The sequence below is a fragment of the Blennius ocellaris genome (genome assembly GCF_963422515.1).
Source record: "Blennius ocellaris genome assembly, contig: SCAFFOLD_65, whole genome shotgun sequence".
Classification (NCBI taxonomy): Eukaryota; Metazoa; Chordata; class Actinopteri; order Blenniiformes; family Blenniidae; genus Blennius; species Blennius ocellaris.
In genome coordinates, this window is record NW_027662213.1 from 105,776 (window position 1) to 127,595 (window position 21,820).

The following is a 21,820-nucleotide window of genomic DNA, read 5'->3' on the forward strand; positions in this document are numbered from 1 at the left end:
GCAAGTCCAGCACATTCTGTTGTGGGAGGAGTTTGTTTTCTGTCACGTGCGGTGAAGTTTCTGACGCGTCTTCACTGGTTTCCTAGATCCACCTGAGCGACTCCGACGGGATGCCGGTCCTGGTGCAGCTGCCGTGGGACGCTAGCGTCCAGCAGCTGGCACCTCCGCCCGAGCGCCCGGTGTCTCCCCGGACACCGCCGCCTGCTCGGGTGGCTCCCAGGGTGGTGGTGACGGGAACGGTCCCCGTGGCCCCGTCGCACCGACCCTTGGGAGTGGACCACGGCTGGACAGGGGCGCAAGGTAATGTGTGTTTCTCAGTCGTCCTGTGATTGGAGGTTTGTGCCGTTTTCTTGGGACCAAAAACCAACTCAGTCTTGTCTTGTGTTTTTCAAAGGCTGGAACATCTGTGCTCCGACGGCCTGCCCTCCCGTCCAACCCGGTGTGGTTCAGCGGGGCCATGTTGGAGGCCATGGAGAAGGTCTCGCCTTCTTCTGGTTCCGACGGCCCTGCTGGGCCACCAGCTGGCCAGGTGAGACACCACACACTCGTACGCACTGTGGACGACCACACGTGAAGACCGCCGTTCACCAAACACTGTTTTTTCTCTCTCCAGAGCCCCCGCCGGGTGCGTCGGCCCAAAGACGTTCCACGGAGGAAGCGGCAGGTTGGTATTTACACACCTGATTGACGTGCGCTTTATTGACGTGGAGGGAGTCGGACTGAGGAAATTAATCAGTGAGAGATGTTTTGTTCTTTGTAGGCACCGGCAACACCGTCGCCTGTCCGGAAGACCGTGGCTGCTTCTCCGTCCGGCCCAGCAGTGAAGCAGGTCAGTCCACGTTTTGATACGCCGTGTGGCTCAGCTAGCACACGTTGGCACGTTAGCCCACAGTGCAGCTTGTTTGCAGAGCACCCGAATGACCTTTGCTCATTTTCTCTCGTCTCATCTTTGTGTCAGGGGGAGGCGTCGGCGCAGGAGTCCCGGGAGGAGGTGGTGCCGGAGGTGGTGGAGGACGTTCCCGCTGCGTTGCCCCGCCGTGCCGACGGAGTCCAGCGTCCAGGAGGGAACCCGGACTCCAGCTCAAGCTAAGACTCCTTTTCTCCCTCCTGTTTCTCGTGGTGCACTGTCGGGCCAGTCGGTTGTTGAGGTTGGAGTCGCCCTCTGCTGCAGCGGCAGTACGGACGGACCCTCGGACGGGGATTAGGCTGACAAAGGTCGTGCGGGGATGGTTTAGCCAGGACAGCGCTGGTTTTGAGTTCCACGTGCAGGGTGTGCTCATAGCTGCAGTCAGCTTGGCCAGACATATACGCCAGGACGGAGGCTTTGCTGGTGGTGAGGTGGACTTTGATATGGAGGCCTTGTTTGAGGAGGAGTTGGCTTTAGATTAGTCAGGAGACACACGTTGTTATTATGATCATCATTGTTGTTGTGGTTGTGTTCCTCTTGCGGCTGTTGCAGCTGGAGGACCAAACGTGGTACTGGCCAGGAGGCTGGAGGGTTTTGGCGTGGTTGTGCCGGACGTCCTGTTTTCGTCTTTTCTTTCCTCTGGGGTGTAGTTGGGATTCTCTTGTGTTTCTTAGCCCGGTGTCGGTACTGGTTCGGCGGCCCTGTACAGGGTTGGGCCGTTGCCACACCCTTTTGTTTATTTGGCCGGACAGTCACGCCCATGTGGAGCTGAAACTGTGTCTCCTGTGAAACAAGCAGTAATGATGATCATGATAGAATCTCTCCTGAACTGTGTTCCCTCCCTCTTGGTGGTCGTACCAGCAGACAAACAAGTCCCTGGACACAGTGGATTGTTGGTCTGAGTCAAACCAAGCTTCACCACAGTGCCCCGGGGCAAACGTAGTTTAACACTTGATCAGGACTGGCAGAGCTTCTTCTTTTATCTGGACTTTGTCTATGAAGTTTACAACTATTTGCTTATTAGGAATTATGTAGTTATTGTTAGGCTTCTTTTTATTCCATTGTAATTATGCATATTTGTCACTATTTTTAGATTTTCATTCCATTTTAATTATGTCTACTTATCAGTATTTTCAGATTTTATTGTGAGACTTGTATTGATTCCATTTTAATCATGAGTATATTTATCAGTGTTTGTAGATTTTCTTGTGAGGCTTGTCTTGACTCCATGTTGTCTAGAGTAACTTGTTGATGTTCACCGTGAGTATTGTAGTATTTGTGGTGTTCAGTCCAGCCTGCAGGGTTTAGACAGTGTGGACAGTAGAATCATGATGTCACAGCAGCAGGAGTCCAGTTCAACCTCTCTGCATGTTTCCTCTGTTCTTCCTCATGTGTTCATACGTGGCTGTCGTGTTTTATTGATCTTTAGGGACCTCGCCAACGGCAGGTCCCTTTTGTAATTCGTCGTGGACAGTGAATACCCGCACTGACCTCTGGGCCACTACCTACTGGCCAAATTCTCTCTTGTGTTTCTAATGTTTCTTCTTCTTTCTTGGGACTCCTGACGCCTCTTTGAGCTCTAATTTCACCCTAAACACGCTCAAAAGCTCACCAAATTTGGCAGGATCATCAGAAGTGGCGAAAAATTTTATAAAATGAAAAAAATACCCACAAAGTCCAAAAATGTCTCTCTAGCGCCACCTAGAAGATTTCAATCGCCCGCCACAGTCAGTAGGAACGTCGTAGAGAGATCAAACAAACATCCCTTTATTCGTCTCGTTGAGATCTACAACTCACGCACTCTAACCTTTGACCTAACTCCAACAGGAAGTCCGCTATTTGCCTTTCAAAGTAAGATTTGCCCCGCTTCATGCAGGGAATGAACACAAATAAAGTGAAGTGCATTAGAGGAGCCTGTTTGGGAGAGCTTTTTCCTTTCACTGTGCAGAGTTGGCTTGTGCCTCAGATGTTCACCAAAAGCAGGAGGGAAAAACCCCCAAAACAAACAACCTGAGGCTCATGTAACCCTTCAACTGATAGATGAGGAGCAGCAGGCCTGAAGGAACCCAGTCTGACTGATTGGCAGTAGTAATGGAGCTCTGAGGACATCTAGAGGTCATGTCAACGCCACCGCGGCACGAATGGAATTTGTTGGTGAAAATTTGACGCCTTTGCTGTTTGTTTGGCAGATTTTTCCTGAAGCCGTCTTTGTGTTCACTTGTTGTGTCACATGCGAGTATTAACCATTGTTTCAAATTCACAAGGATTGTGATGGTTGTGTAATGGTGACAATACTCTTGTCTCAAAGACACTGTGGGGGGTTTGCATGTTCTACCTGAGCGTGTGAATTAAGTGAGCTTGTGTCTCTAAATTGCCTGCAGACGTGAATGTGTGAGAGAGTAGTTGAGATCAACTTGGAGAGCACGTAACTCCAAAGTGGATAAAGTAGCATAAACATTGATAGATTTTTTTTTTTACTTTATTTTTATTTATTTTTTCCTTAATTCCTCCACTTTACTGTCACCATTTTCCTTGCAGTCATCAATAGTATATGTAACAGGTGCTTTAGATTTTTTGTAAACTTGTTCTCGGGAGTCAAATCAAGAAGAAAGTGGCCTGGCGTGTACGGTCCCTCGACTCCCAGAACCTTATCTCACTCTTCACGCCTCCAGAAAGGAGTCAAACTTGGGCAGTCCCAGAATATATGTGAATGATCGCCAGCCATTCCACATCCTCTCCAACACTTTCTTGCATTCGGATGGTCAACAAATGTAGAAACCACCAAAGGTGTGTTAAAGAACCTTATCTTCGTCTTCCAATCAAACTCTTTCCACGTGTTACTATTGATTCCTTTATGACAGCCACTACACATTGTTTCCCACTCTCCATCCTCTATTCTAATATTCAGTTCCAGCTCCCATCTTTTTTCCATGTAGTGAGTATTGTCTGATGTGTCCGGTAGCAGGTTTCTATAGAAATGGGAAACAGGTTTTTTGTTTGGTAGATGGTGTCTTATTATATTTATCAGGTAAGTATCAACATTTGATGGGGTAGTTTTAATTGTATTCCAATTGTTATGGTTTGTAATATAGTGTCTAATCTGAAAGTAACGGAACATATGGGTTTAGGGTAAAGAGAACTTGTCTTGGAGATATTGAGAATGGCTGTAGAATATGATCACAAAACAGCTGATCAATAACCTTTAGGCCTCTGCCTTCCCATCTCTTAAAGGCAATGTCCACTGTGGAGGGGGGGACATCTGGATTTCCGGTAATCTGCATTGCCCGTGAAAGACCAGCTGTCCCTTTAATTCTTTTCTGGACTGTAACATTGATCGATATTTCAAATGAAAGTGAACCATCAAGTCAGATGTGTCACAAAGGTGGTGCACCAAGTGACATGGGCCTCATCCTCCATATCCAGCCTGGTGGTTTTGTTGACTTCATCACAACCAGAAGCCAAAACAACAGGAAGTCTGGCAGGATTACACTCGGCAGAACCAACATCATAAATCTCAAGTGGAGTAGGTTCATTACAACACACCAGATTTGCCTGTTTAGAGAGCAAACTGCGGTGGGCTTTTGGAAAAGAGGCTAACGTGATGAAACCGACAATCTCTGAAATCCATTTGGACCTTATTCAAGATGACATCTTTGTCTGAGCGACTGCAGATTATTGTCCGCAGAGAGGTGTGCTCAAGCTGGATTATCACTTGTTGGGGAGGCATGTGACCCAATGGACTGTACATGCAAGGCGGACACGGCCTTACATCTGTGGCTGTTTTGTTTCCCACTGGTTTGGGGCAAAGGAGAGCATCGCAGATGAAATGACACCAAAACCTCTCTTCCTCAGATTCCCACAGATTGGGATCCACATACGTGAAGAGAAAATGAAGTGAGTCATGCTGAATGCATTTGAACGCATCTTGGCTGAATGACATACTGCATTCAAGCACCTTCATTCAATTCCTCAAAGGCAGTTTGAAGGCAAATCCAACATTTTATTGAAGTTGAGGATGAAGTGTACTGTGTTGTTGAAGTGGTCAACATGATGGAGCTGCTACCTGGGTGGAGGTTTACCACCACTGAACAATCTGGGGGGAAAAAGAGCATTGCTTTTCCAGTGAATCCTTTATGTTTTAAATTAAAGTAGCAATTCTTAATTCAAGGAATTACTACAAAATAGGTTGTAATGACTGTGTCACTTACTGGGATTGGTGTTATTTTTGTAGTAGTTCTTCTTCTAGCATCTGCTTGTATGAGTTCGTTCACTCCATTGATGTAAAAAAAACTGTCAATTTGTGAACAGAGAAATCTCCTGCAAGTGACATCTAAAACACACTCAGAAAGTCTAATTATTCCTATTTAGTCCAACGTATGTGTAAGTAACAAATGACAGTGATGGGCTGTAGCGTAAAGTCAACTCCATTGGTGTGTGAATGTGTGTGTGAATGAGTTCATGTGATTAACGGTGCAAAGTGCTTTGGGGACTGCTTATGCAGCGGAAAAGCGCCATACAGGTGAAATCCATGGAACATTTCTAAGAAGAATATTAGCACTAAAAATAGTAAAACGTCTGATTTTTGATTTTGATCAGTTTTGCACCACTCTCTGCCTGGATTGGATGTAATGATTTATCTTTAAAATGATTTAAAAGTCTAAAATATAGACCTTAAAAAACCCTTTGAGGTTCAAAATCCTCACTTCACACTCACAGTAGCTTCTTAAGGGTTCGAGGAAACAATCCAATTCATCCCCATGAGTCTTGACCTGCTGTCTGACTCCTGTTTGTAAGTGAGTGTGACTCTGTTTCCCTCAGACAGGAGACCCGTGGTTGGCAGATTGCTTCCTGCTCTTCGGCCGGGTCGCAGGTCAATGTGGGTTTGGCCGCTTCCAGCAACAGTGCCGTACTTGTGTTTCTTGTCTGCATTGGGAATGAAATGTTCAGTCAGAGCAGAGATTTCACTTTGTACTGGAGCATGAAGGACGTTACTTCCCCCCCCCAAAACAAAGTTACGCTCGCTGATCTGAGGCTCTGCAACAAAACAAGGGCGACACTTCCATTTGTACATAATGGTCCTCATCCACACGTCCTGGCAGGAAGCTCTGCAGCCCTCCACTTCTACTCCTCCCTCTCACTGTGGTGTTCTGAGGCGTGAGGGGGAGCGGTCCAGGGAGGTTCATCTCAGCAGTGGACAGAGATGCTCCCGGTGAAGATCTAAATCTCCACAAGAGTAGAAGTTCACACGATATGCAAAGAGGATGTCTTAAGGGCCTCCGGGGTCAAGTGACTGTCTTTGACCTCAGTGGCGTATGCATGGCTTGTTTCTTTCTAGATTGTCTGTCGTCTGTGAGATGTGCTCACTCCACCCACACACTCGGCAGGGAATTGTTGATTAGCTTGCCCGTTTCTCCACATATGTAAGCATCTTAGAGGAGGAGCAGCAATTACTACTCATCAATAACAAAGCTCAAATTCAGGCAAAATGCAGATACGGGCCAAGATTGAGAGTGACCAGGGAGAGTCAACTGGAGGTTCTGTGTTTGTGTTTTGAATGAGAAAACCCTGCGCCTCAGCTCTGTCATTTCCATATCCATGATTAACAAGCAGAGGGGGTCATGTTGAGCTGGCTAATAGGGGGAAATCCACTGGTGCATTATCGGCCGGGCACATTTCAACTCATCAGCAGGATGATGGTAGTAGGCTTAGACTGCTTTTAATTCAGAGCTGCAGGAGAATTACTGCCCCGCTCTTCCATTACCATATTTTCTGCCCTATAAGGCACACCGGGTTATAAGGCACCCTACATTGATTGACATAATTTACAACTTCATTCATATATAAGGCGCACCGCCCTATAAGGTGCATGGAATAGACCAGTGGTCGGCAACATTTATAGCTCAAAGCCATTAGGTTACATTTTCCACTGATTCTAACACCCAGAGAGGTGCACACACTTTATTTTGATAGTCCTACCTGCAGCCTATGCCAGGAGGACACTACACACAAAACCTTCTTCACTGCTGGTTGACAACTTACAACTACCAGTAATAAACTAAACTACATGAACTAAGCAACAAAAACACAACACAACACAATTATTACCGACACCACAAACCAAATATAACCCCCAATAATTGCATTTAAAACACCACAAACAGCTGCAATGAATTATGGGAGTTTCTATCGGCTGCATTGAGGAGCTCAGGTTGAATTTGTCGCTGCAAGGCATGATGTCCCATCATGCCTTGCAGCGACAAATTCATGTTTTGTGTTGTTGGAGGTTATTGTGGGTTGTTGTTGGGCTTGGTGTTGTGTTGATTGTGTTTATGTGTTTTTGTTCCCCAGTTTAGGGAGTCATTATTTCATCTAGTTTATTTTGGTTTGTTAGAATGTTGGTGTGCAACCATGAGTGATGAAGGTGTTGTGTGGAGTGTCGTCCGCTCTGAAGATCCGGTTGCGAAGTTAGAGTTGTCAAAATAAAAGCTTCTGGGTGTTCAGCTGTCAAATAGCAGTCTTGAGTAGAACAATCGTCCATATATAAGGCGCACCGGGCTATAAGGCGCACTGGCAGCTTTTGAGAAAATTTGAGGTATTTAGGTTCTTATAGGGCGGAAAATACGGTACATGAACATCATATCAGTTGGAGTGAAAGAGATTGACAGAAGCTGGCCTCTTTTTGGTGGCTCAACATTTTGCTCTTGTGAGGTGGTCTTCTCCTCAGATGATAAGGTCTTATGTTGAGTATGCAAACTCTGAGATTTACTTTTATTTCTAATTCTGTGATAAGTGAGGGGTGAGAGAAGATCAGTGTGAGAGAACCAACCTTACCGCAGTGTTCCTCAGCCTGTCTGTCGCGTTCACAAATTCTTATGTAGATAAAAAAAAACTGTTGGTTTTATTTCATGGAAATGCTCCACATTAGTTTGTAGAATTGAATTGAATGTAAAATCTCCCTTATTTTTCATGTCTGCATATGTTCTGCTGCCACAAAACAAATTCTTTCATTACTTTAACATAAGCTTTAGAAGAATGCTAAAGGGAAATCTACTGAAATCTTTATTTTTTGGTATTATTGTGAAACATGCCTTGTCATAAATACAGGAATAATCTTTACAAGGGTTTAGCTTTTTATTTAGCTGGAAGTAGGTCGACATAGATAACAGTGACATTGTGTGTGTTTGTTGTGTAGTGCGCCTCAGACTGATCGGTGCAGGGGAGCTCTGCTCTGGTCCTTTCCTCCAGAGTGATGGTCTCACCATCCAGGACCTGCAGCTGGGTCAGTCTGAGCACCACCGCTGGTCTGTGCCCAGAATTTCTGGCCACCTGAGGAAGAATATAGAATCGATTAATTTTTTGCTTGTTTGAAAAATGACGCTTCTTTAAGCAAAACTCCAGAAATGTGAGTGAGAGTGAAGTTGGGTCTGAGACATCTGGGATAAATCTGATGCTATGTGGGTCCCAGCGTAGTTCTCCAGTTCCCAGCAGCTATTCCAGTGACCTCGCTGACAGCAGCAGGTCGGCCCCTCCACAGCTGAGGACAAAAGCCAGACTGTCCGGTAACAGAACCACATGTTCCTGCAGGACACTGCTGCTGTGGTTCAGTTGTGGCTGCATGCCAATAGATGTCCTACCAATGAAGAGGAAGGGACAGACTCTGGCCAGGGAACAGGGTGAAGGGGCTATCTCATGTGGTCCACAGCAGGAGCTATTGTCTCCAGGGTGGCTGTTGGCCTCTACCCCCTGGCAGGATTAACCCCCCCTTATGGGAAGGTATGGGGGGGTGGGACTGAGCAGTCAAGAGGCTCCCACAGCTGAGCATTACCCTCTGGACGGGAGAGAGGCCCTGGGCTGCAGGCTCTTCTCAGGCCTGGTCCATCAGCTCCAGAGGGGTGAGGTAACAGGGCCAATAGCAAGCTGCCATTTGGTCAATGACTTGCCTTTGACGCCAGCCCATTTGTGTGCAGCAGACGGCCCATGGTGTAATCACTTAGTTTGGAAAGAGTGGGACTGAGTCTGTTTTCTGGATTGTGTAAGTGAGACAGTGAGCGTGGAAGGACGCTTGTTGTCGTCTGTCCGTAATAGAATGAGTTCAAAATGTGCTGAAACTCACAGTTTGGACGTTGCAACTTAGAATAGGATGTGAGCCGGTTCACCACTGAACAGACTGTCCAGAAAACCCTGTGATACTCACCGGATTGCCAACCAGAGACAGCTCCATCAATGAAGGAAGAACCACCAGTTTATCCAACTCTGCCATGTCCTGCAACAAATAGAGCAACACTTCAACTTTTTCTCCAATAACTACAGCCTCATTCAAGTCGTTCGTTCCCAGCCTGAGGTCAAGAATCCACTTGTTGTTGTATCTCGAGGTCACGGGGGAGAAAACATTTTCTACAACACTTTCTAGAATCTAGGTCCGACCTGGTAGACTACCCACTGCTTTCATTTTTAAGGTTTCTTCTTCTTTGCTTGTGAGCGTAAACATAATTTAATGGTTTATGTAAATCGGGGTGAGAGAGGGAGTTTCCTGCCTTCAAAAAAAAAGGTTATCTGGTGGCTTCATAGAAAAAAAAAAGGGAACCGCTGACTGAACTGGCCTTTCACACTGCTTTGTGCGAATAATGGAACCATATGCATAATACTACCCCCTTGCATGCCACAGTGGGTGGTCATGACTCATGATTACTATACTTCATGTCTTACTTTGCAAATGCAGAGAAAAGTAATACTGCCGCACACTGAATGAAATGGATTCTCAAACATCTAACACATGTGAAGCAATCAGTAGAAGTTGGTGGTAAATCAAGAACTGCTCAAAAGATGGCTATGACCTCGGCAGTGACCTCAGAAAATCACTGTGCTGTGAGTCTTTCAGGCAGCTTAATTGAAAATGCAATTTCATCAAAAGTCCGAATTATAAACATTAAACAAACTCCAGCGTACGAGGAGACGACTGCAGCCGGGGGACAATACCTGCAGCTTGTTCTCGTCGAGGAAGAGCTTGCGAAGTTTAGTCAGAGAATCCAGGTGGTTCAGTTCACGGATCCGGTTCCCGGTCAGACACAGTTCTACGAGGACGCTCTGGGCTGAGAAGGAGCTCTTGGACAGGACCGTGATACGGTTTCTGTCTAACACAAGCTCTCTGAGGTGGTGAAGCTCCTCCAAGCCCTCCACCCGGCTGATTTCATTCCCTACGGAGAAAACACACATCGTAAAAACAATGAATAGACATCTCAATCAAAAGCTTGGTATTTTTACAAAGGAAACACAAGGGTAGGATGCACTGTCAAAATAATATAACATGCAGCATTTTAGGGACATTTTAACAGTTGTGGGGTGTTCATTGACTGCCCCTGGTGTAAAAAGCAACAACAATTATAGACAGTTTACAAAAGGGGGTTTTTTTGATTGAGAAGGAAGAAAAAGGAAAAAGGAAGTAAGACGGGCTTTGTTGAGCAAAACCACCCCAACAAAGCAAAACTCAATCAAACGCCATCAAAAGGAAGTCTGTGGTTCTTTTCTTGGAGTCTCATCACAGACCTGTCCTGGGGTCCATGGGAGACTTTGGCGTTGCTGCTTTTAAGTGTCCAGGAGAGGGAGGGGTGGGACGTGAGCTGTACATACCTTGAAGGAAGAGTGCTTTGAGATTGGTGAGCCTGCTGAGCTGCAGATCGGCCATATTGGAGATGCCATTGTGACTCAAATGAAGAACCTCCAGGCTTCCCATCAGTGGCTCCATGCTGCCATTGGGCCCAGTTTCCCTTCAACACAGACACAAAATAGCAGTTGGCAACCTGTGCAGTTAAACGTCCGTCCGATTCTCCCCCCTGCTGCCTCATTTACTAGGTCAAGTCTTCCAGGTGCAGCTTCCTGAAGCCACACAAACAGCACTGTGCCTGCCACGGCATTATAGAAAACATCTTGCTTTCTATACAGTAAACATGTGACTGCAGGTCGAGGCACTGACTCAATCTCAACCCTGCTTGAATATATTTTTCTTTCAAGTGTCCAAAAACAATGATTAATATGTGTCTTAAATAACAAGATTATTTGTGTAAATAAATGACAGTTAATGAAGGTTAACGGTGTGAATCTGTAGCTCAGTCATTAGTTGGTCAGTGCTGCCCCCTAACGGTGACAGCTCACATTGCATCAGGGCAAAATATCAAACTTCACAAAAGTTTAGAACTTGTATTATTTGTGGAATATTCAACGTGGTTACCTGCTGGTTTTGAACGCGCTCTGCTGGCCATAGCCACTGGAGTGAACTCTGCTGTGCAGGATCTGTCTGTTGGTGAGGTGAGTCTTCTGTCGGGGCAGAATGGACTCGATGTGGTTGTAGTTCAAACATAAAGCCTGGAAAAAGGACAAATGCAAAAAATGTATTCGTTAATGGCTCAAGTTGATCAAATCAGGGGTGTCACACAGTTGGACTGGGATTCAAACCCATCCTGCCAGAAGGTCCGGTCTGAACCGTAGGAAGACATGATCGTATTCAAGCGTTAGCCTGTTGAAGTCAGCGTAATGGAGAACACATTGAGGCCCAAGCCAAGAGTAGAAATGTAGGTTTGGTCATTCATTGCGAGTGAAGTAGCATCGGTATGTCAGTCAATGTAAAAAAAAAGAAAAAGAGAGATTTACGCAGCAGAGTGCGTCAATCAAATCAAACTATTGTTGACAATGTAATTCATGTTCAGGTTCTTGTAACAATCAATTGAATGAATGTGGATTGTTTTGAAGGAAGTATCACACCTGGAACGAAGCGAATTGAGTTTGTATTGTTAGTATTTCTATGCTACTGTGCTACTTTGTGGCTGGTCCAGTGAACTCTCTGGCCCCTGAACCAGGAGAGTTCTACACATCTGATATCAAGCAAACCAAGTGAGTGTGAGATCAACGTTCACCTTTATGTTGGGCAGGTAGATGAGGCCGGAGAAGGAAGTGAGGTTGTTGTGGGCCAAGTTGACACTGCTCAGCTTATAGAAGAGGTCTGCTGGAGACAGATCCACCGTCCTTTTAAAGAGGAAAACAGATCAGAGTAAATACAAAGGCTTCTCGTGCTTCTCTTTAAAAGTGTGTCTGTTTGCAGGAGCAGACCTGAAGGAGCAGGCTTGCAGGGTAAAGCCTGTCATTCCTGTGAAGTTTGAGTGGCCCAGTTTCTCTGCTATGGTGTCGCTTGTTAGCCTTCCTGTGAACATATTCTTTGCACTCTCGCTCTCACTCGTTTCCTTGAGAGAACAACAGGGAAAATAACAAAGAATCAGTACAATTACAATAATATACCACGTGTCCAGTTGCTTTCAGTGTTCTGCCACGTACCACTACAACTCCATCCAAAGCTTTGAGGGAGGAGAGGTGAAACAAGACGCATAGTCGATAATTCTCTACTTTCTCCAAAGGATTCCCATAGAGATCTAAAATGCTGAGACTTGTCAAACCCTGAGAAGAAATAAGCACAAAAACACCATAAATGTGCCGAGTTGACATTTCATTGTGTTTTGGTGATTTTTCCTGGCGGAGGCCTCTCACCTTCAGGTGGAAGATTTCTATTGATTGGGATATCTGGTTCCTGCCGATGTAGAGTTCCAGGAGAGAGCGGAGTCTGTGGAGGCCACGCAGGGAAGTGATGCAGTTGTTGTCCACTGAGAGAAGAGACAAACTGGGCATCTGGTCTAAAACTGAGGCGTCCAGACTGGACAACTGGTTGCCATCCATGGTGAGCTTATTGAGACGGTGGAGCCTCAAGAGTCCTGAGGAGAAACCAGGTGAAAACAATCAGCCACACAAAGGCCTCACGCCGTGGTTCCTCACCGTTTAGTGTGTGACTGACCACTGAGGGTGCTGATGCTGTTGTTGTTGAGGGAAAGCTCTTCCAGCTTCTGGCAGCTGTCCAGACCCTCCACTTTAGAGATGTGGTTGTCATTGAAGGAGGCCCAGCGCAGGTTCACCAGGTGACTCAGACCTGTCAGCTTCCTGATCCTCTGATTGTCCAGGTTCAGGGTGGTAATCTGACCAACATTTCAAAAAACAGCACACAGAGAGCTTGTAATGCCTGATCTTGTTTGCACAGGTTTTTAAATGGTCTTTGCAGTATCTCACCTTTGCCGTCCAGTCTGCGTCCAGCTCTGAGCTCAGACTGCAGGCTGCTGGACTCGGACGACACAGAAGCTGTGCGGTGGACAGCAGACTGAGGCTACGAGGACGCTGGCTGTCAGTGCGACAGTGTGCCACCAGAGAGGCCTGTGAACAGAAATCAGCCCCAACTTTCACAATAAAGCACACCACTGCCAGCCCAGTCAATCAGTCTGACATTTAAGGCTGACGAAATAACATTTAAGTTGCGTTTGATTGGTTGAGGGCAAAATGTCTCTGTTGGTTGTAAATGTTGCTCTGGGTATAAAGTGAATGTAATATTTGACCTCTAATAACGCGTGCTGTGTTTTCACGCTTTTTTCACTTGGTAAAAATTGTGTTTTGCAGATTTGTTAGAAGAGATCAAGTTCATTCCAATCTATCCATCAACATAACTTGTATGATTTTGGACTGTGCACAAAGTACACAAAACAAAACTCCCACGTTACCCAGGAAAAACATGCAAACTACGGTGCCAACTACAACACTAGTAAGAAACAAAGTGTGTACAATGTTGACCTGGTTAATTCTGGAGCCTGCAGCCACCTGGAGAGCTTCAGCAGCCTCCTCCTTGGACACCAGCTCATCATCCAGGTGTGTGAGGGTTGTGAGTCGGCCCAGTACCATCATTCTGACTGCTTCAGGCTGGAAACAGGAAAACATGGTCACTGCTGCAGCACTGAATCTGAGCCTGAACTGAAATAAGGACAGTGGAGGTTGAACTTGGTAACAGCACCCACCCTGGTCCAAGGATTGTAGCGCGTGTCCAGGCTGAGCAGAGCCGGGGTGTGTTTCTTCAGCACGGCAGTGTCCTCTCTGGCCTCGCTCAACTGGTTCCAGCTCACATCCAGATGTTTGAGCTGAGCCAATCCTTGCAGCCCATCAAGAGTCTCCAGCTTGTTAAAACTCGCATCCAAAACCTCCAGGTGTGGCTGCAGTTTGAGGGACGAGACAGTCGGTGTTTAACATCATCACATACCTTCCTGTGTTGCCTCACAAACTGGTTCAGTCCCATAGTAAAGAGGCAAGTTTGTGAGAACTTGTTTCTTGGTCTCAACTTGAAAATGAGCTGCTAAATGAACGTGTCACTTTTACCATGTGAGAAATGTCATCCAGGCGCGCCAGCCTATTGAAGCTGACTGTAAGATGCCGCAGAGCCGTGAGCCTGGAAATCTCCTTCATCTGGCTCAGACTGTTGTTGTGAAGGTTCAGTACCTGCAGATTCAACGAGGCAACGATGAGCCACCGAGAGGATGTTGAATGGTTTCAAAACAAGAAGAGCATTAAAAAAGGCAGAGCACGTACGGTGATGTGACTGAGAGCGGTGGCTCTGGCCGCAGTGAGGAGGATGTCGTTATCCAGGCTCAACAGTTTGGGCAGCGGCTTGAGCTCCACGTTGACGGCTTCTACGTCCCGGATGGCGTCCGGGGAAGTTCCTCCGCCTGGAGCACGGCTCAACAAGGACGCTTGATCTTCATCCTGCCAGAAGCAAAAAGCAAACATCCACTGTGTCACTGATATGTGCTTCTGGATTAAAGAGACGTCTTCATCCTGAACCCGTCCACTTTGGGTCACTCTGCCTGCTGAGAGCTTTTGATCACCTAGAGAAGTTTCTTTCTCAGGCCCACACAGAGACTCTTCTACCACATGAAGAATGGATTATTGTGAGACTTTGCTCACTCGTCAGCTGATTGTGTGCTGTCAAGGACCCGTTTACACTTTCAGCAATGGCCGCCTGCCAGTTTCAGGACTGATTATAAAATCTTTCATAATGTATTAATCCCTCATTAGCATTGGTCCTACCTATTGCTCATGCTTGTTTCCACCATATGGAGCCCTCAGCTCTTCAGCTCACATTTCCCCCACAGTCAGAACCAAGCATTATTCATTGATCACCCATTCATCCAACTCAAGCCTTGTACTTGTAACCCATAGTTTCATTGCTTTTAATATTTAATGATAATAATAATTAAATAATACTGTCAGGTTGACTAACTTATTTTATACTGTCATTTTCTTTCTCTTCTAATTCCTTACTCTGGCTCTTATTCTAGCTCTCCTCTTTCTGTTTTTCTCCCTTTCATTATTTTTAGTGCCTTTGCTCACTGGATTGTTGTTAAATGGTTCTTGAGCCTTAATTCCTCAGAAGGTCCTGCATGTGGGTAACTTAACTGTTCACACTGTACAATCCGCTCTGACATGGGTGTCAAACATAGAACCTACGGGCCAAAACCAGCTGGCAAGAGGCTCCAATCCAGCCCACCAATCCATCAGGTCCCTAATTAAGAATTGTGAAGACGCCGTCGGCTATTTCACATCCATGTCTTAATAGTAGTGGATTCAACACAACACTGAGAACAGAGCTGAGATGTTGACGATGCCAAGGAAGATACCTTGTGCTCATCAAATGATCCTTAACATTAAAATAGAACTTGTATAATAGTGAACATAATGTTCAATGGCTGTAGGACATGTCACTGTATTTTGCACCACAAGGTGTGATTAAAATCGTTCATGTTGAAATTGGAGCAATTGTATATTGTTTTGCGAGATTTCTTTTAAAACTTGTACTCTGCGCCACGGAAAAGAAGAACCTGAGGGTTTAACTTTACATTACTACGGCAATATTTTGCTGGTCCAGCCCACACAAGAGGAAGCGGTGCTCCGTATGGCCAAGTGAAGTTGTTTGGGTCAAAGAACGTGGGTAAAATGTGGAGTGATTACCTCAGTGACGTATTGAAAAGACACGATGAACTCGGGCAGGACAAACTGGTGGTCGAACATGAACCACTGCCTCCAGCGGGGGGAGCCCTGCTGGGTTTTGGTGGAGTGGGGTTCCTCTGATGGAGAATACATAGACAGAGGTCAAACGACTGAACGGCTCCGACAGGGACTGGTTGTGGTCTTGCCGGTACCTTGGCTCGTCCTGTGCTCCGTGTCCACGTTCCTATAGACGGAGGAGACGCTGCAGCTGCTGCTTCTGTCCAGCGCTTCTCCTCTCAGCAGCCTACTGTTGCCCACAAACACTTTGGAAACTATTATCTGACCTTCAAGCAGAAGAAAAAGGGATCTTGGCTTCAATAAACAAACCTCCAATACAGCGTTGTTGGATTAAAATAACAGCACAATGAACCCACCGTGCCTGAAGGGGAGAGTTTCTAGGGTTTTCTTGGAGTCTCCTTGGCTGGCCTGATGAAGTGCATATTCAATTCTGCGCTGCTCAGCCACACTTAAGCTGTTTGAGAAGGGAATAGCGCCATCTTTCCCCAAAACCTAATACACAGAGTCGGAATGATAAACATCTACATTAATGTACATGGATATGAAAATAGAACGAGGACCTTCAGTATGGAGGTAAAAATCACAGCATGACGTGTTCAGTTGACTGAAAACACAGTTTTTGCTCTTTGAATGACTTTCCGAGTGACGAATAGTGACAGTTTGTTAGAATTAATTTCTGGGCATATTCATGGTAGTGTGTGCGAGCACACAGGTATACAGAGATGAATTAGCTGGAGTCACAGTTTGAATTCTTCTCCCGGAGTCTGAGTGGTAAACGTACCTTTAGTCCCTCTGCTGTTGTGAAGCCTTCTTCTACAATACGTACAATCTCTTCCTTTTCACATCTTTCAGGATCAGGCGTGTAGAATAAGTAATTCAGTCGAGGTCTGTAATTTCTGCATTTAAAAATAATCCTATTATTGAGACAGAATTCCTTTCAGCCGATCTGGTAGTTCTGTGGAAACTTACGGTGTATAGATGGAGTCTTCACTGGTTATCAGGTTGTGCAGCTTCTCGTCAAAGCGAAGCCGCAGAGCACTGTTGTGGATGCGGGTCACTGTGTTGATCTTAATGTCAACGATGCCGTGACTCTTGTAGTCTGAAGCAACAAACCGGGAACGCAGGAGGTCGCAACAGTCGGCAAACCTGTAGGTCAGGAGAAATGACAGCTGTTCTTTGCTTCCCCACTGAAATGGGAGGCACATGATGGCTGTAGGAATGATGAGTCATATGATATCAATACCAAAGGTCTGTGGGGTTGCCCTCCTCCAAACAAATGTTTCCGACACTCTCCATCTCCACCTGCAGAAACTGCACCATGGAGTCCATCCTGTTTGTGGCTCGGGCCAAATCCTGCTCGTAGAAGGCTTCAATACTGGAAATAAGAAGAGGAACATTATTATTTGCTGTAATCCCCCTTTTGACCCTGAACAGGATCAAGCAGTACAGAAGATGAATGGATGGCCATTGTTATTGCACAGTGCTCGCATGCAGCTTGGAAGAGTATGAGCTTCTGAATAAACAAGAATAAAAATGTCATCTGTATGGAAAAATCTTGCAAACCCACAAAAATATGCCTTAAGAACAAATGTGAAATGAACAGCTCCAGACTTCAGTTTGTGCTCCTACAGAAACAAACGTGTGTGTTTAACTAATACTACTGGTTAATTAGCACAGGGACCTCCAGACTGTACAGTTATTAGACTCTAAACTACGCTACATGCTGCCTGATGATAAATCTGAAAGGTGTTCATGTGTCAACACCAGAGAAAATAACACAATTAGCAGAAAATACTGAATCCTGTCAGATGTGAATGACAAAAATGTTTTTTCTCAAGTTTTGTAAACTGAAGTCATCGAGAGAAAAAGTAATCCAAACAGGCACTAACTCATGCAGCCTTGTGGTCCACGTTCGGAGTCTTTCCTCCAATGCCTCCATTCTCAGGAGTATTTTCTTCTCTCTGTCTGGATCATGACTGATGTCTGAAGTGGAGCCTCTGGTTTGGACTGAACCTCCCCCCCGGTGGGGCGGATTGCCCAGATCATCCTCCAGCATGCAGGTGGACTTCTTGCAGCTAGCTGGCGCCATGGAGAGCTCACGTTGAAGCTGAGAATGCAACCATACAGAAACAGTTCTCTTATACAGTTCAGGCACATATAACAAATCCTGCACAGATTCTCAGAATGCAGCAAGTTCCTCCCTCAGTGTTGGAACAGACTGTACATACACTTTTGAGGGCGTTCCTGAAGGTCTTGATGCACTCTTTCGGTACTTGTTGGAGACTTTCCTTCCGCTTCCTCAGACTGGACCGGCTCTCTGCCAGGTTCCTCTCTGCAGTACGCACCCGCATGTTGTAGTACATCATTTTCGCCAGGACTGCAGACTACAAAGAAAAGACTTCAGTGTATTAAAGCAATACATCCAGCTCCCTAATAAGAGCTGGAAAGACACTAGGGTCAAGCCTGCATGTCTTCTCAATACCTCGGCTGCTTCTTTGACCAGCTTGTTGGAGACGTCAAAGGCGTCGAGTCTCTGCAGGCCTGGCAAATGGTAGAGCACGTGTGTGTGGTAATTACACAGCAGACACACTGGGTTTGGGATTGATGTGGGGTCCTGCAGTGCTAGTTCTCTCAGACTGGGGAGGTGAGCGAGGAAAGTCAGCTCCTGTAGCAACAGAAAAGGAAGTTCAGCTGTCAGGTGCAGGCATGACCTTAAAGTACAGTCCTCAAGAGAAAACACAGCTTTTGATTTTAGCTTCCTGTAACCAGATGTCCTTAGAAAACACTAGAAACACTGTGGGTTACTTCTCGGAGCCACATAAATGACCCAACGAGCATGAGCATTCAATGAGAACATGCTCTGCATTGTCTATTCTCATTGGTTTATGAAGTGTGGGACAAAGAGCAACTCCCACAACTTGAACCGTGTCCACAAACACTCATTGTTTGTTTCTGTCAGAGATTTCCCATTTGATGAAAGTCCTGTTCTGGGAGCATGTTGTTGAAATAACTGAAAATCTGAAAACCGGACTTTTTTTTCTTCTTTTACTAATTTAGAATAGGTCTTTTGTCAAGCCAAGGATTTTACTCTGATTTTTTTTGTAGAAATCCAACAACTTTTTGCAAGAATGTCTTCAGCATACTGGTGTTTTTAATGTTACCTTAAAGGAGCTGATTGTGTTCCCGGACAGACTGAGATGGTGAAGGCTCACGTTGAGATCAAGGCTGTGCCCTGAGGAGATGCAGAGAAAATATTGAATTGTCAGCATTGCTAAACAGCTCATCCAGTCTTCATCAGCCACACGAAGGCAAACATGCAGGACTGATAGAAACCTACCAATTCTTTCTATTTGGTTGTCAGACAGGTTTAGTTCCTGAAGCTTTTTGAGTGTGTTCAGACCCTGCAGAGGAAGACAAATTAGATACAGACAGACAGACAGATATATAGATAGGTATATAGATATTCAAACCTGTATCTGTGTTATGCAGTTATTATTGAGCCACAGAACTTCTAAGTTGACCAGCAATTGAAGATTTTGTATTTCCCCGATCTGATTATCGTAAAGATACAGTTTCTTCAGTTGCAGACAGTTCTGTAATCCAGATATCTCCTGTGATGGAGACAAGAGAGCACCAGATGTTATTCACAATATGTGAGAAAAGAAACACCTTTTATTCAACATCAGCTTGAAATCAAAATGATGGTTGATGCGTTTCACATTTGATTGGATGATGTGTCACTGTGAGGAAGAACAGGGGCTCCTGAGGCCCACAGGCCAAAACCAAGGTCAACATTTCAAGAAGCAAACATTCAAATGCACTTTCCATAGAGGGAACTGCTGTTACTTTAGCTCAGTGTCAGTGCCACACTGGGTGTGAATTTGTTTGTCAGGAACCTTGTACCCTGACAAACAGCAGGTTTCTAACTAGCACTGTGGCAGACAGGATTTCAGGTCTTCCAGCACATTTCTTAACTGAAGCACAAAGTTCTGTTGTGGATTTAACAACATTTGAAGAATTTTCTTTTATTGTGGAAGTGATGTAATGTTGAAAAGACATGTACAGAATATTTTTAAAGGATTAAACATGGACTTTATCATAATATCCTCATTGTGGTGTCCAGTCCAATCCAGGAGGGCCACTGCCCTCCATGTTTTATAGATCTCCCCTTGTCTAGGTTTAATGATAATGTTGTAAGCAAGCTACTAAGACTAAAGGCTAAACACAAGTTGCCGTCATTCACAAAAAGGCTGTGAAATACAAATGTTGATATTCATCATTAGAGACCATATCAAACTTACTGTGAGGTGACACTGGGCGATCCACAGCTCCAGGAGCAGAGGACAACACTCCAGGCCTTCCATGTGCTTTATGTCCTGGTCCATGATGGTGAGCTGGCGGAGCCTCGGGAAGAACGAGAGCCCAACCATGCGAGGGAAACCCGAGAAGAACACTTCCAAAGACGTCATCTTACGCCCTTCTTGTACAATTTTGTCGTAGGACACTCCGTTGACCGTGCACTGTTGAGAAGAATAATGACGACATCACTAAACATCACTATGTGCTAAAGTGATTTTACTACTACAACCAACCCGCGGCTCATTTGGAGTTTGCATGTTGTCCCTGTGGGGGCACTGCCACTCCAGTGTCCCCGCACAGTCAGTGGAGGTTCATGATTAGGACGGGGTCAACGCTCAATATGGAAGGTATGTGCTTAGCAGTTATATTTCTCCAACATTACAATACCAACAAGAATACAATACAATATAATTCAGTTCAGTTCTTGAATACATTTTCTTCAAGTGCTTGAAGGATCATTTTCCCAGTACTTCACAAAATGCTCAAGTTTCATTCTTACCAGCTTTCTGATCACTTCTTCATCACCGTGGTTCTTTTGTTTCTCACTCTCCACTGTGACTCTGCAACCGACTGGAAATGCTGGCGTCTCTCCCTCTCCCTTTTTCTTCAGGTCAGAAATGGCCGTGTCCCTGTCATCAAGCTTCAGCTTGATTTGGTCTCGTTTTGAGACCTTTATCATTTTTACAGGTGGCTGGCTGGCTGAGGAGGCCCCAGTCTTCTGTCTTTGTGATTGCAACTGTTTCCGCATTATCAGGAGATCCTTTTTATTTGAAATTATTATTATCTCAAGCTCTGTTTGAGTTGGTTAATGTTTTTCAACAATGGTAATCCTTGTTCTATATCTTTCAGGTAAGAACTTTCCTCGTGGAGATATATGCTGTACGCCTCGTTTCACCTCAAAGTCGTGAAGTCGAACTGAACTCTGCTCCAATGGCTTGCAACCTCAGCCATGAGATCAAAGCCATTAGGTCAAAGCCATAAGATGATAGCCATGCCCAATAACATCAAACCACATCAAAGCCACAGACAGTGACGTCATATCAGTTTTAAGCCACGCCCCTATCCAGAATGGAGACAGAAACCCTGCTCGCCTCCTTTTCAGTCTCTTTACAGACATTTATACAGAATTGTGTGAAGGCTGGAAGAATTAATGTCGCTCTGTCAATAGTTCGGGACCTCGCGAATGGGCAGGTCCCTTTTGTATTTCGTATGCCAACGAAAAACTGCTGCTGCCGCCTCTCGTCCCCTGAGCTTTTCCTATATCGTCCTCCAAACACAGGACTGGATCTGTCACGCACCTTCCCCTCCTTGGGAGTGAATCCTTATGAATCCTCTGTTGTTGTTTACATCCTCCACTTTGCTTGTTTAGTTAACTTGAATTTTTTGCAGCCACAGAGCTGCAGCCGCAACTTTCATGTTGGTCCAGAGAGAGCGAACGCTACGGCGACTTGCCCGCACCCGAGCACGCCTCGGCGTGTCGCGGCACAGAACCGCGCCGGTGCACTACTCCGGGACACGGGAGCCTTTAGCTTTCTGCTCAAACGCAGGAGCAGCCACTCCGGCGTTTGAGCAGAAAGCCCCTAGGAGGCCCAGCACTTCACTTAGGAGGCCCGGCACTTGTCGGCGGTTCTTGAATTA

General features: G+C 45.6%; 1 protein-coding gene across 1 annotated transcript; it reads right to left on the reverse strand.

The window, feature by feature from the left end:
- Window positions 1-1,086: 1,086 nt before the first annotated feature.
- On the reverse strand, window positions 1,087-20,861 carry LOC308147942 (leucine-rich repeat-containing protein 9-like; the record flags this gene model as incomplete). The annotated part of the gene is made up of 30 exons (XM_080521336.1): window positions 1,087-1,358; window positions 5,818-5,830; window positions 6,046-6,124; window positions 8,112-8,233; window positions 9,102-9,170; window positions 9,884-10,101; window positions 10,535-10,671; window positions 11,133-11,266; window positions 11,815-11,923; window positions 12,008-12,138; window positions 12,230-12,349; window positions 12,440-12,660; window positions 12,741-12,918; window positions 13,010-13,150; window positions 13,562-13,687; window positions 13,783-13,974; window positions 14,138-14,257; window positions 14,348-14,521; window positions 15,767-15,882; window positions 15,958-16,089; window positions 16,180-16,277; window positions 16,793-16,922; window positions 17,837-17,930; window positions 18,052-18,207; window positions 18,306-18,488; window positions 18,985-19,055; window positions 19,161-19,224; window positions 19,294-19,434; window positions 20,125-20,343; window positions 20,682-20,861. 30 exons carry the CDS (start codon window positions 20,859-20,861, stop codon window positions 1,087-1,089), a joined length of 4,140 nt encoding a protein of 1,379 aa, XP_080377462.1.
- Window positions 20,862-21,820: the final 959 nt, after the last annotated feature.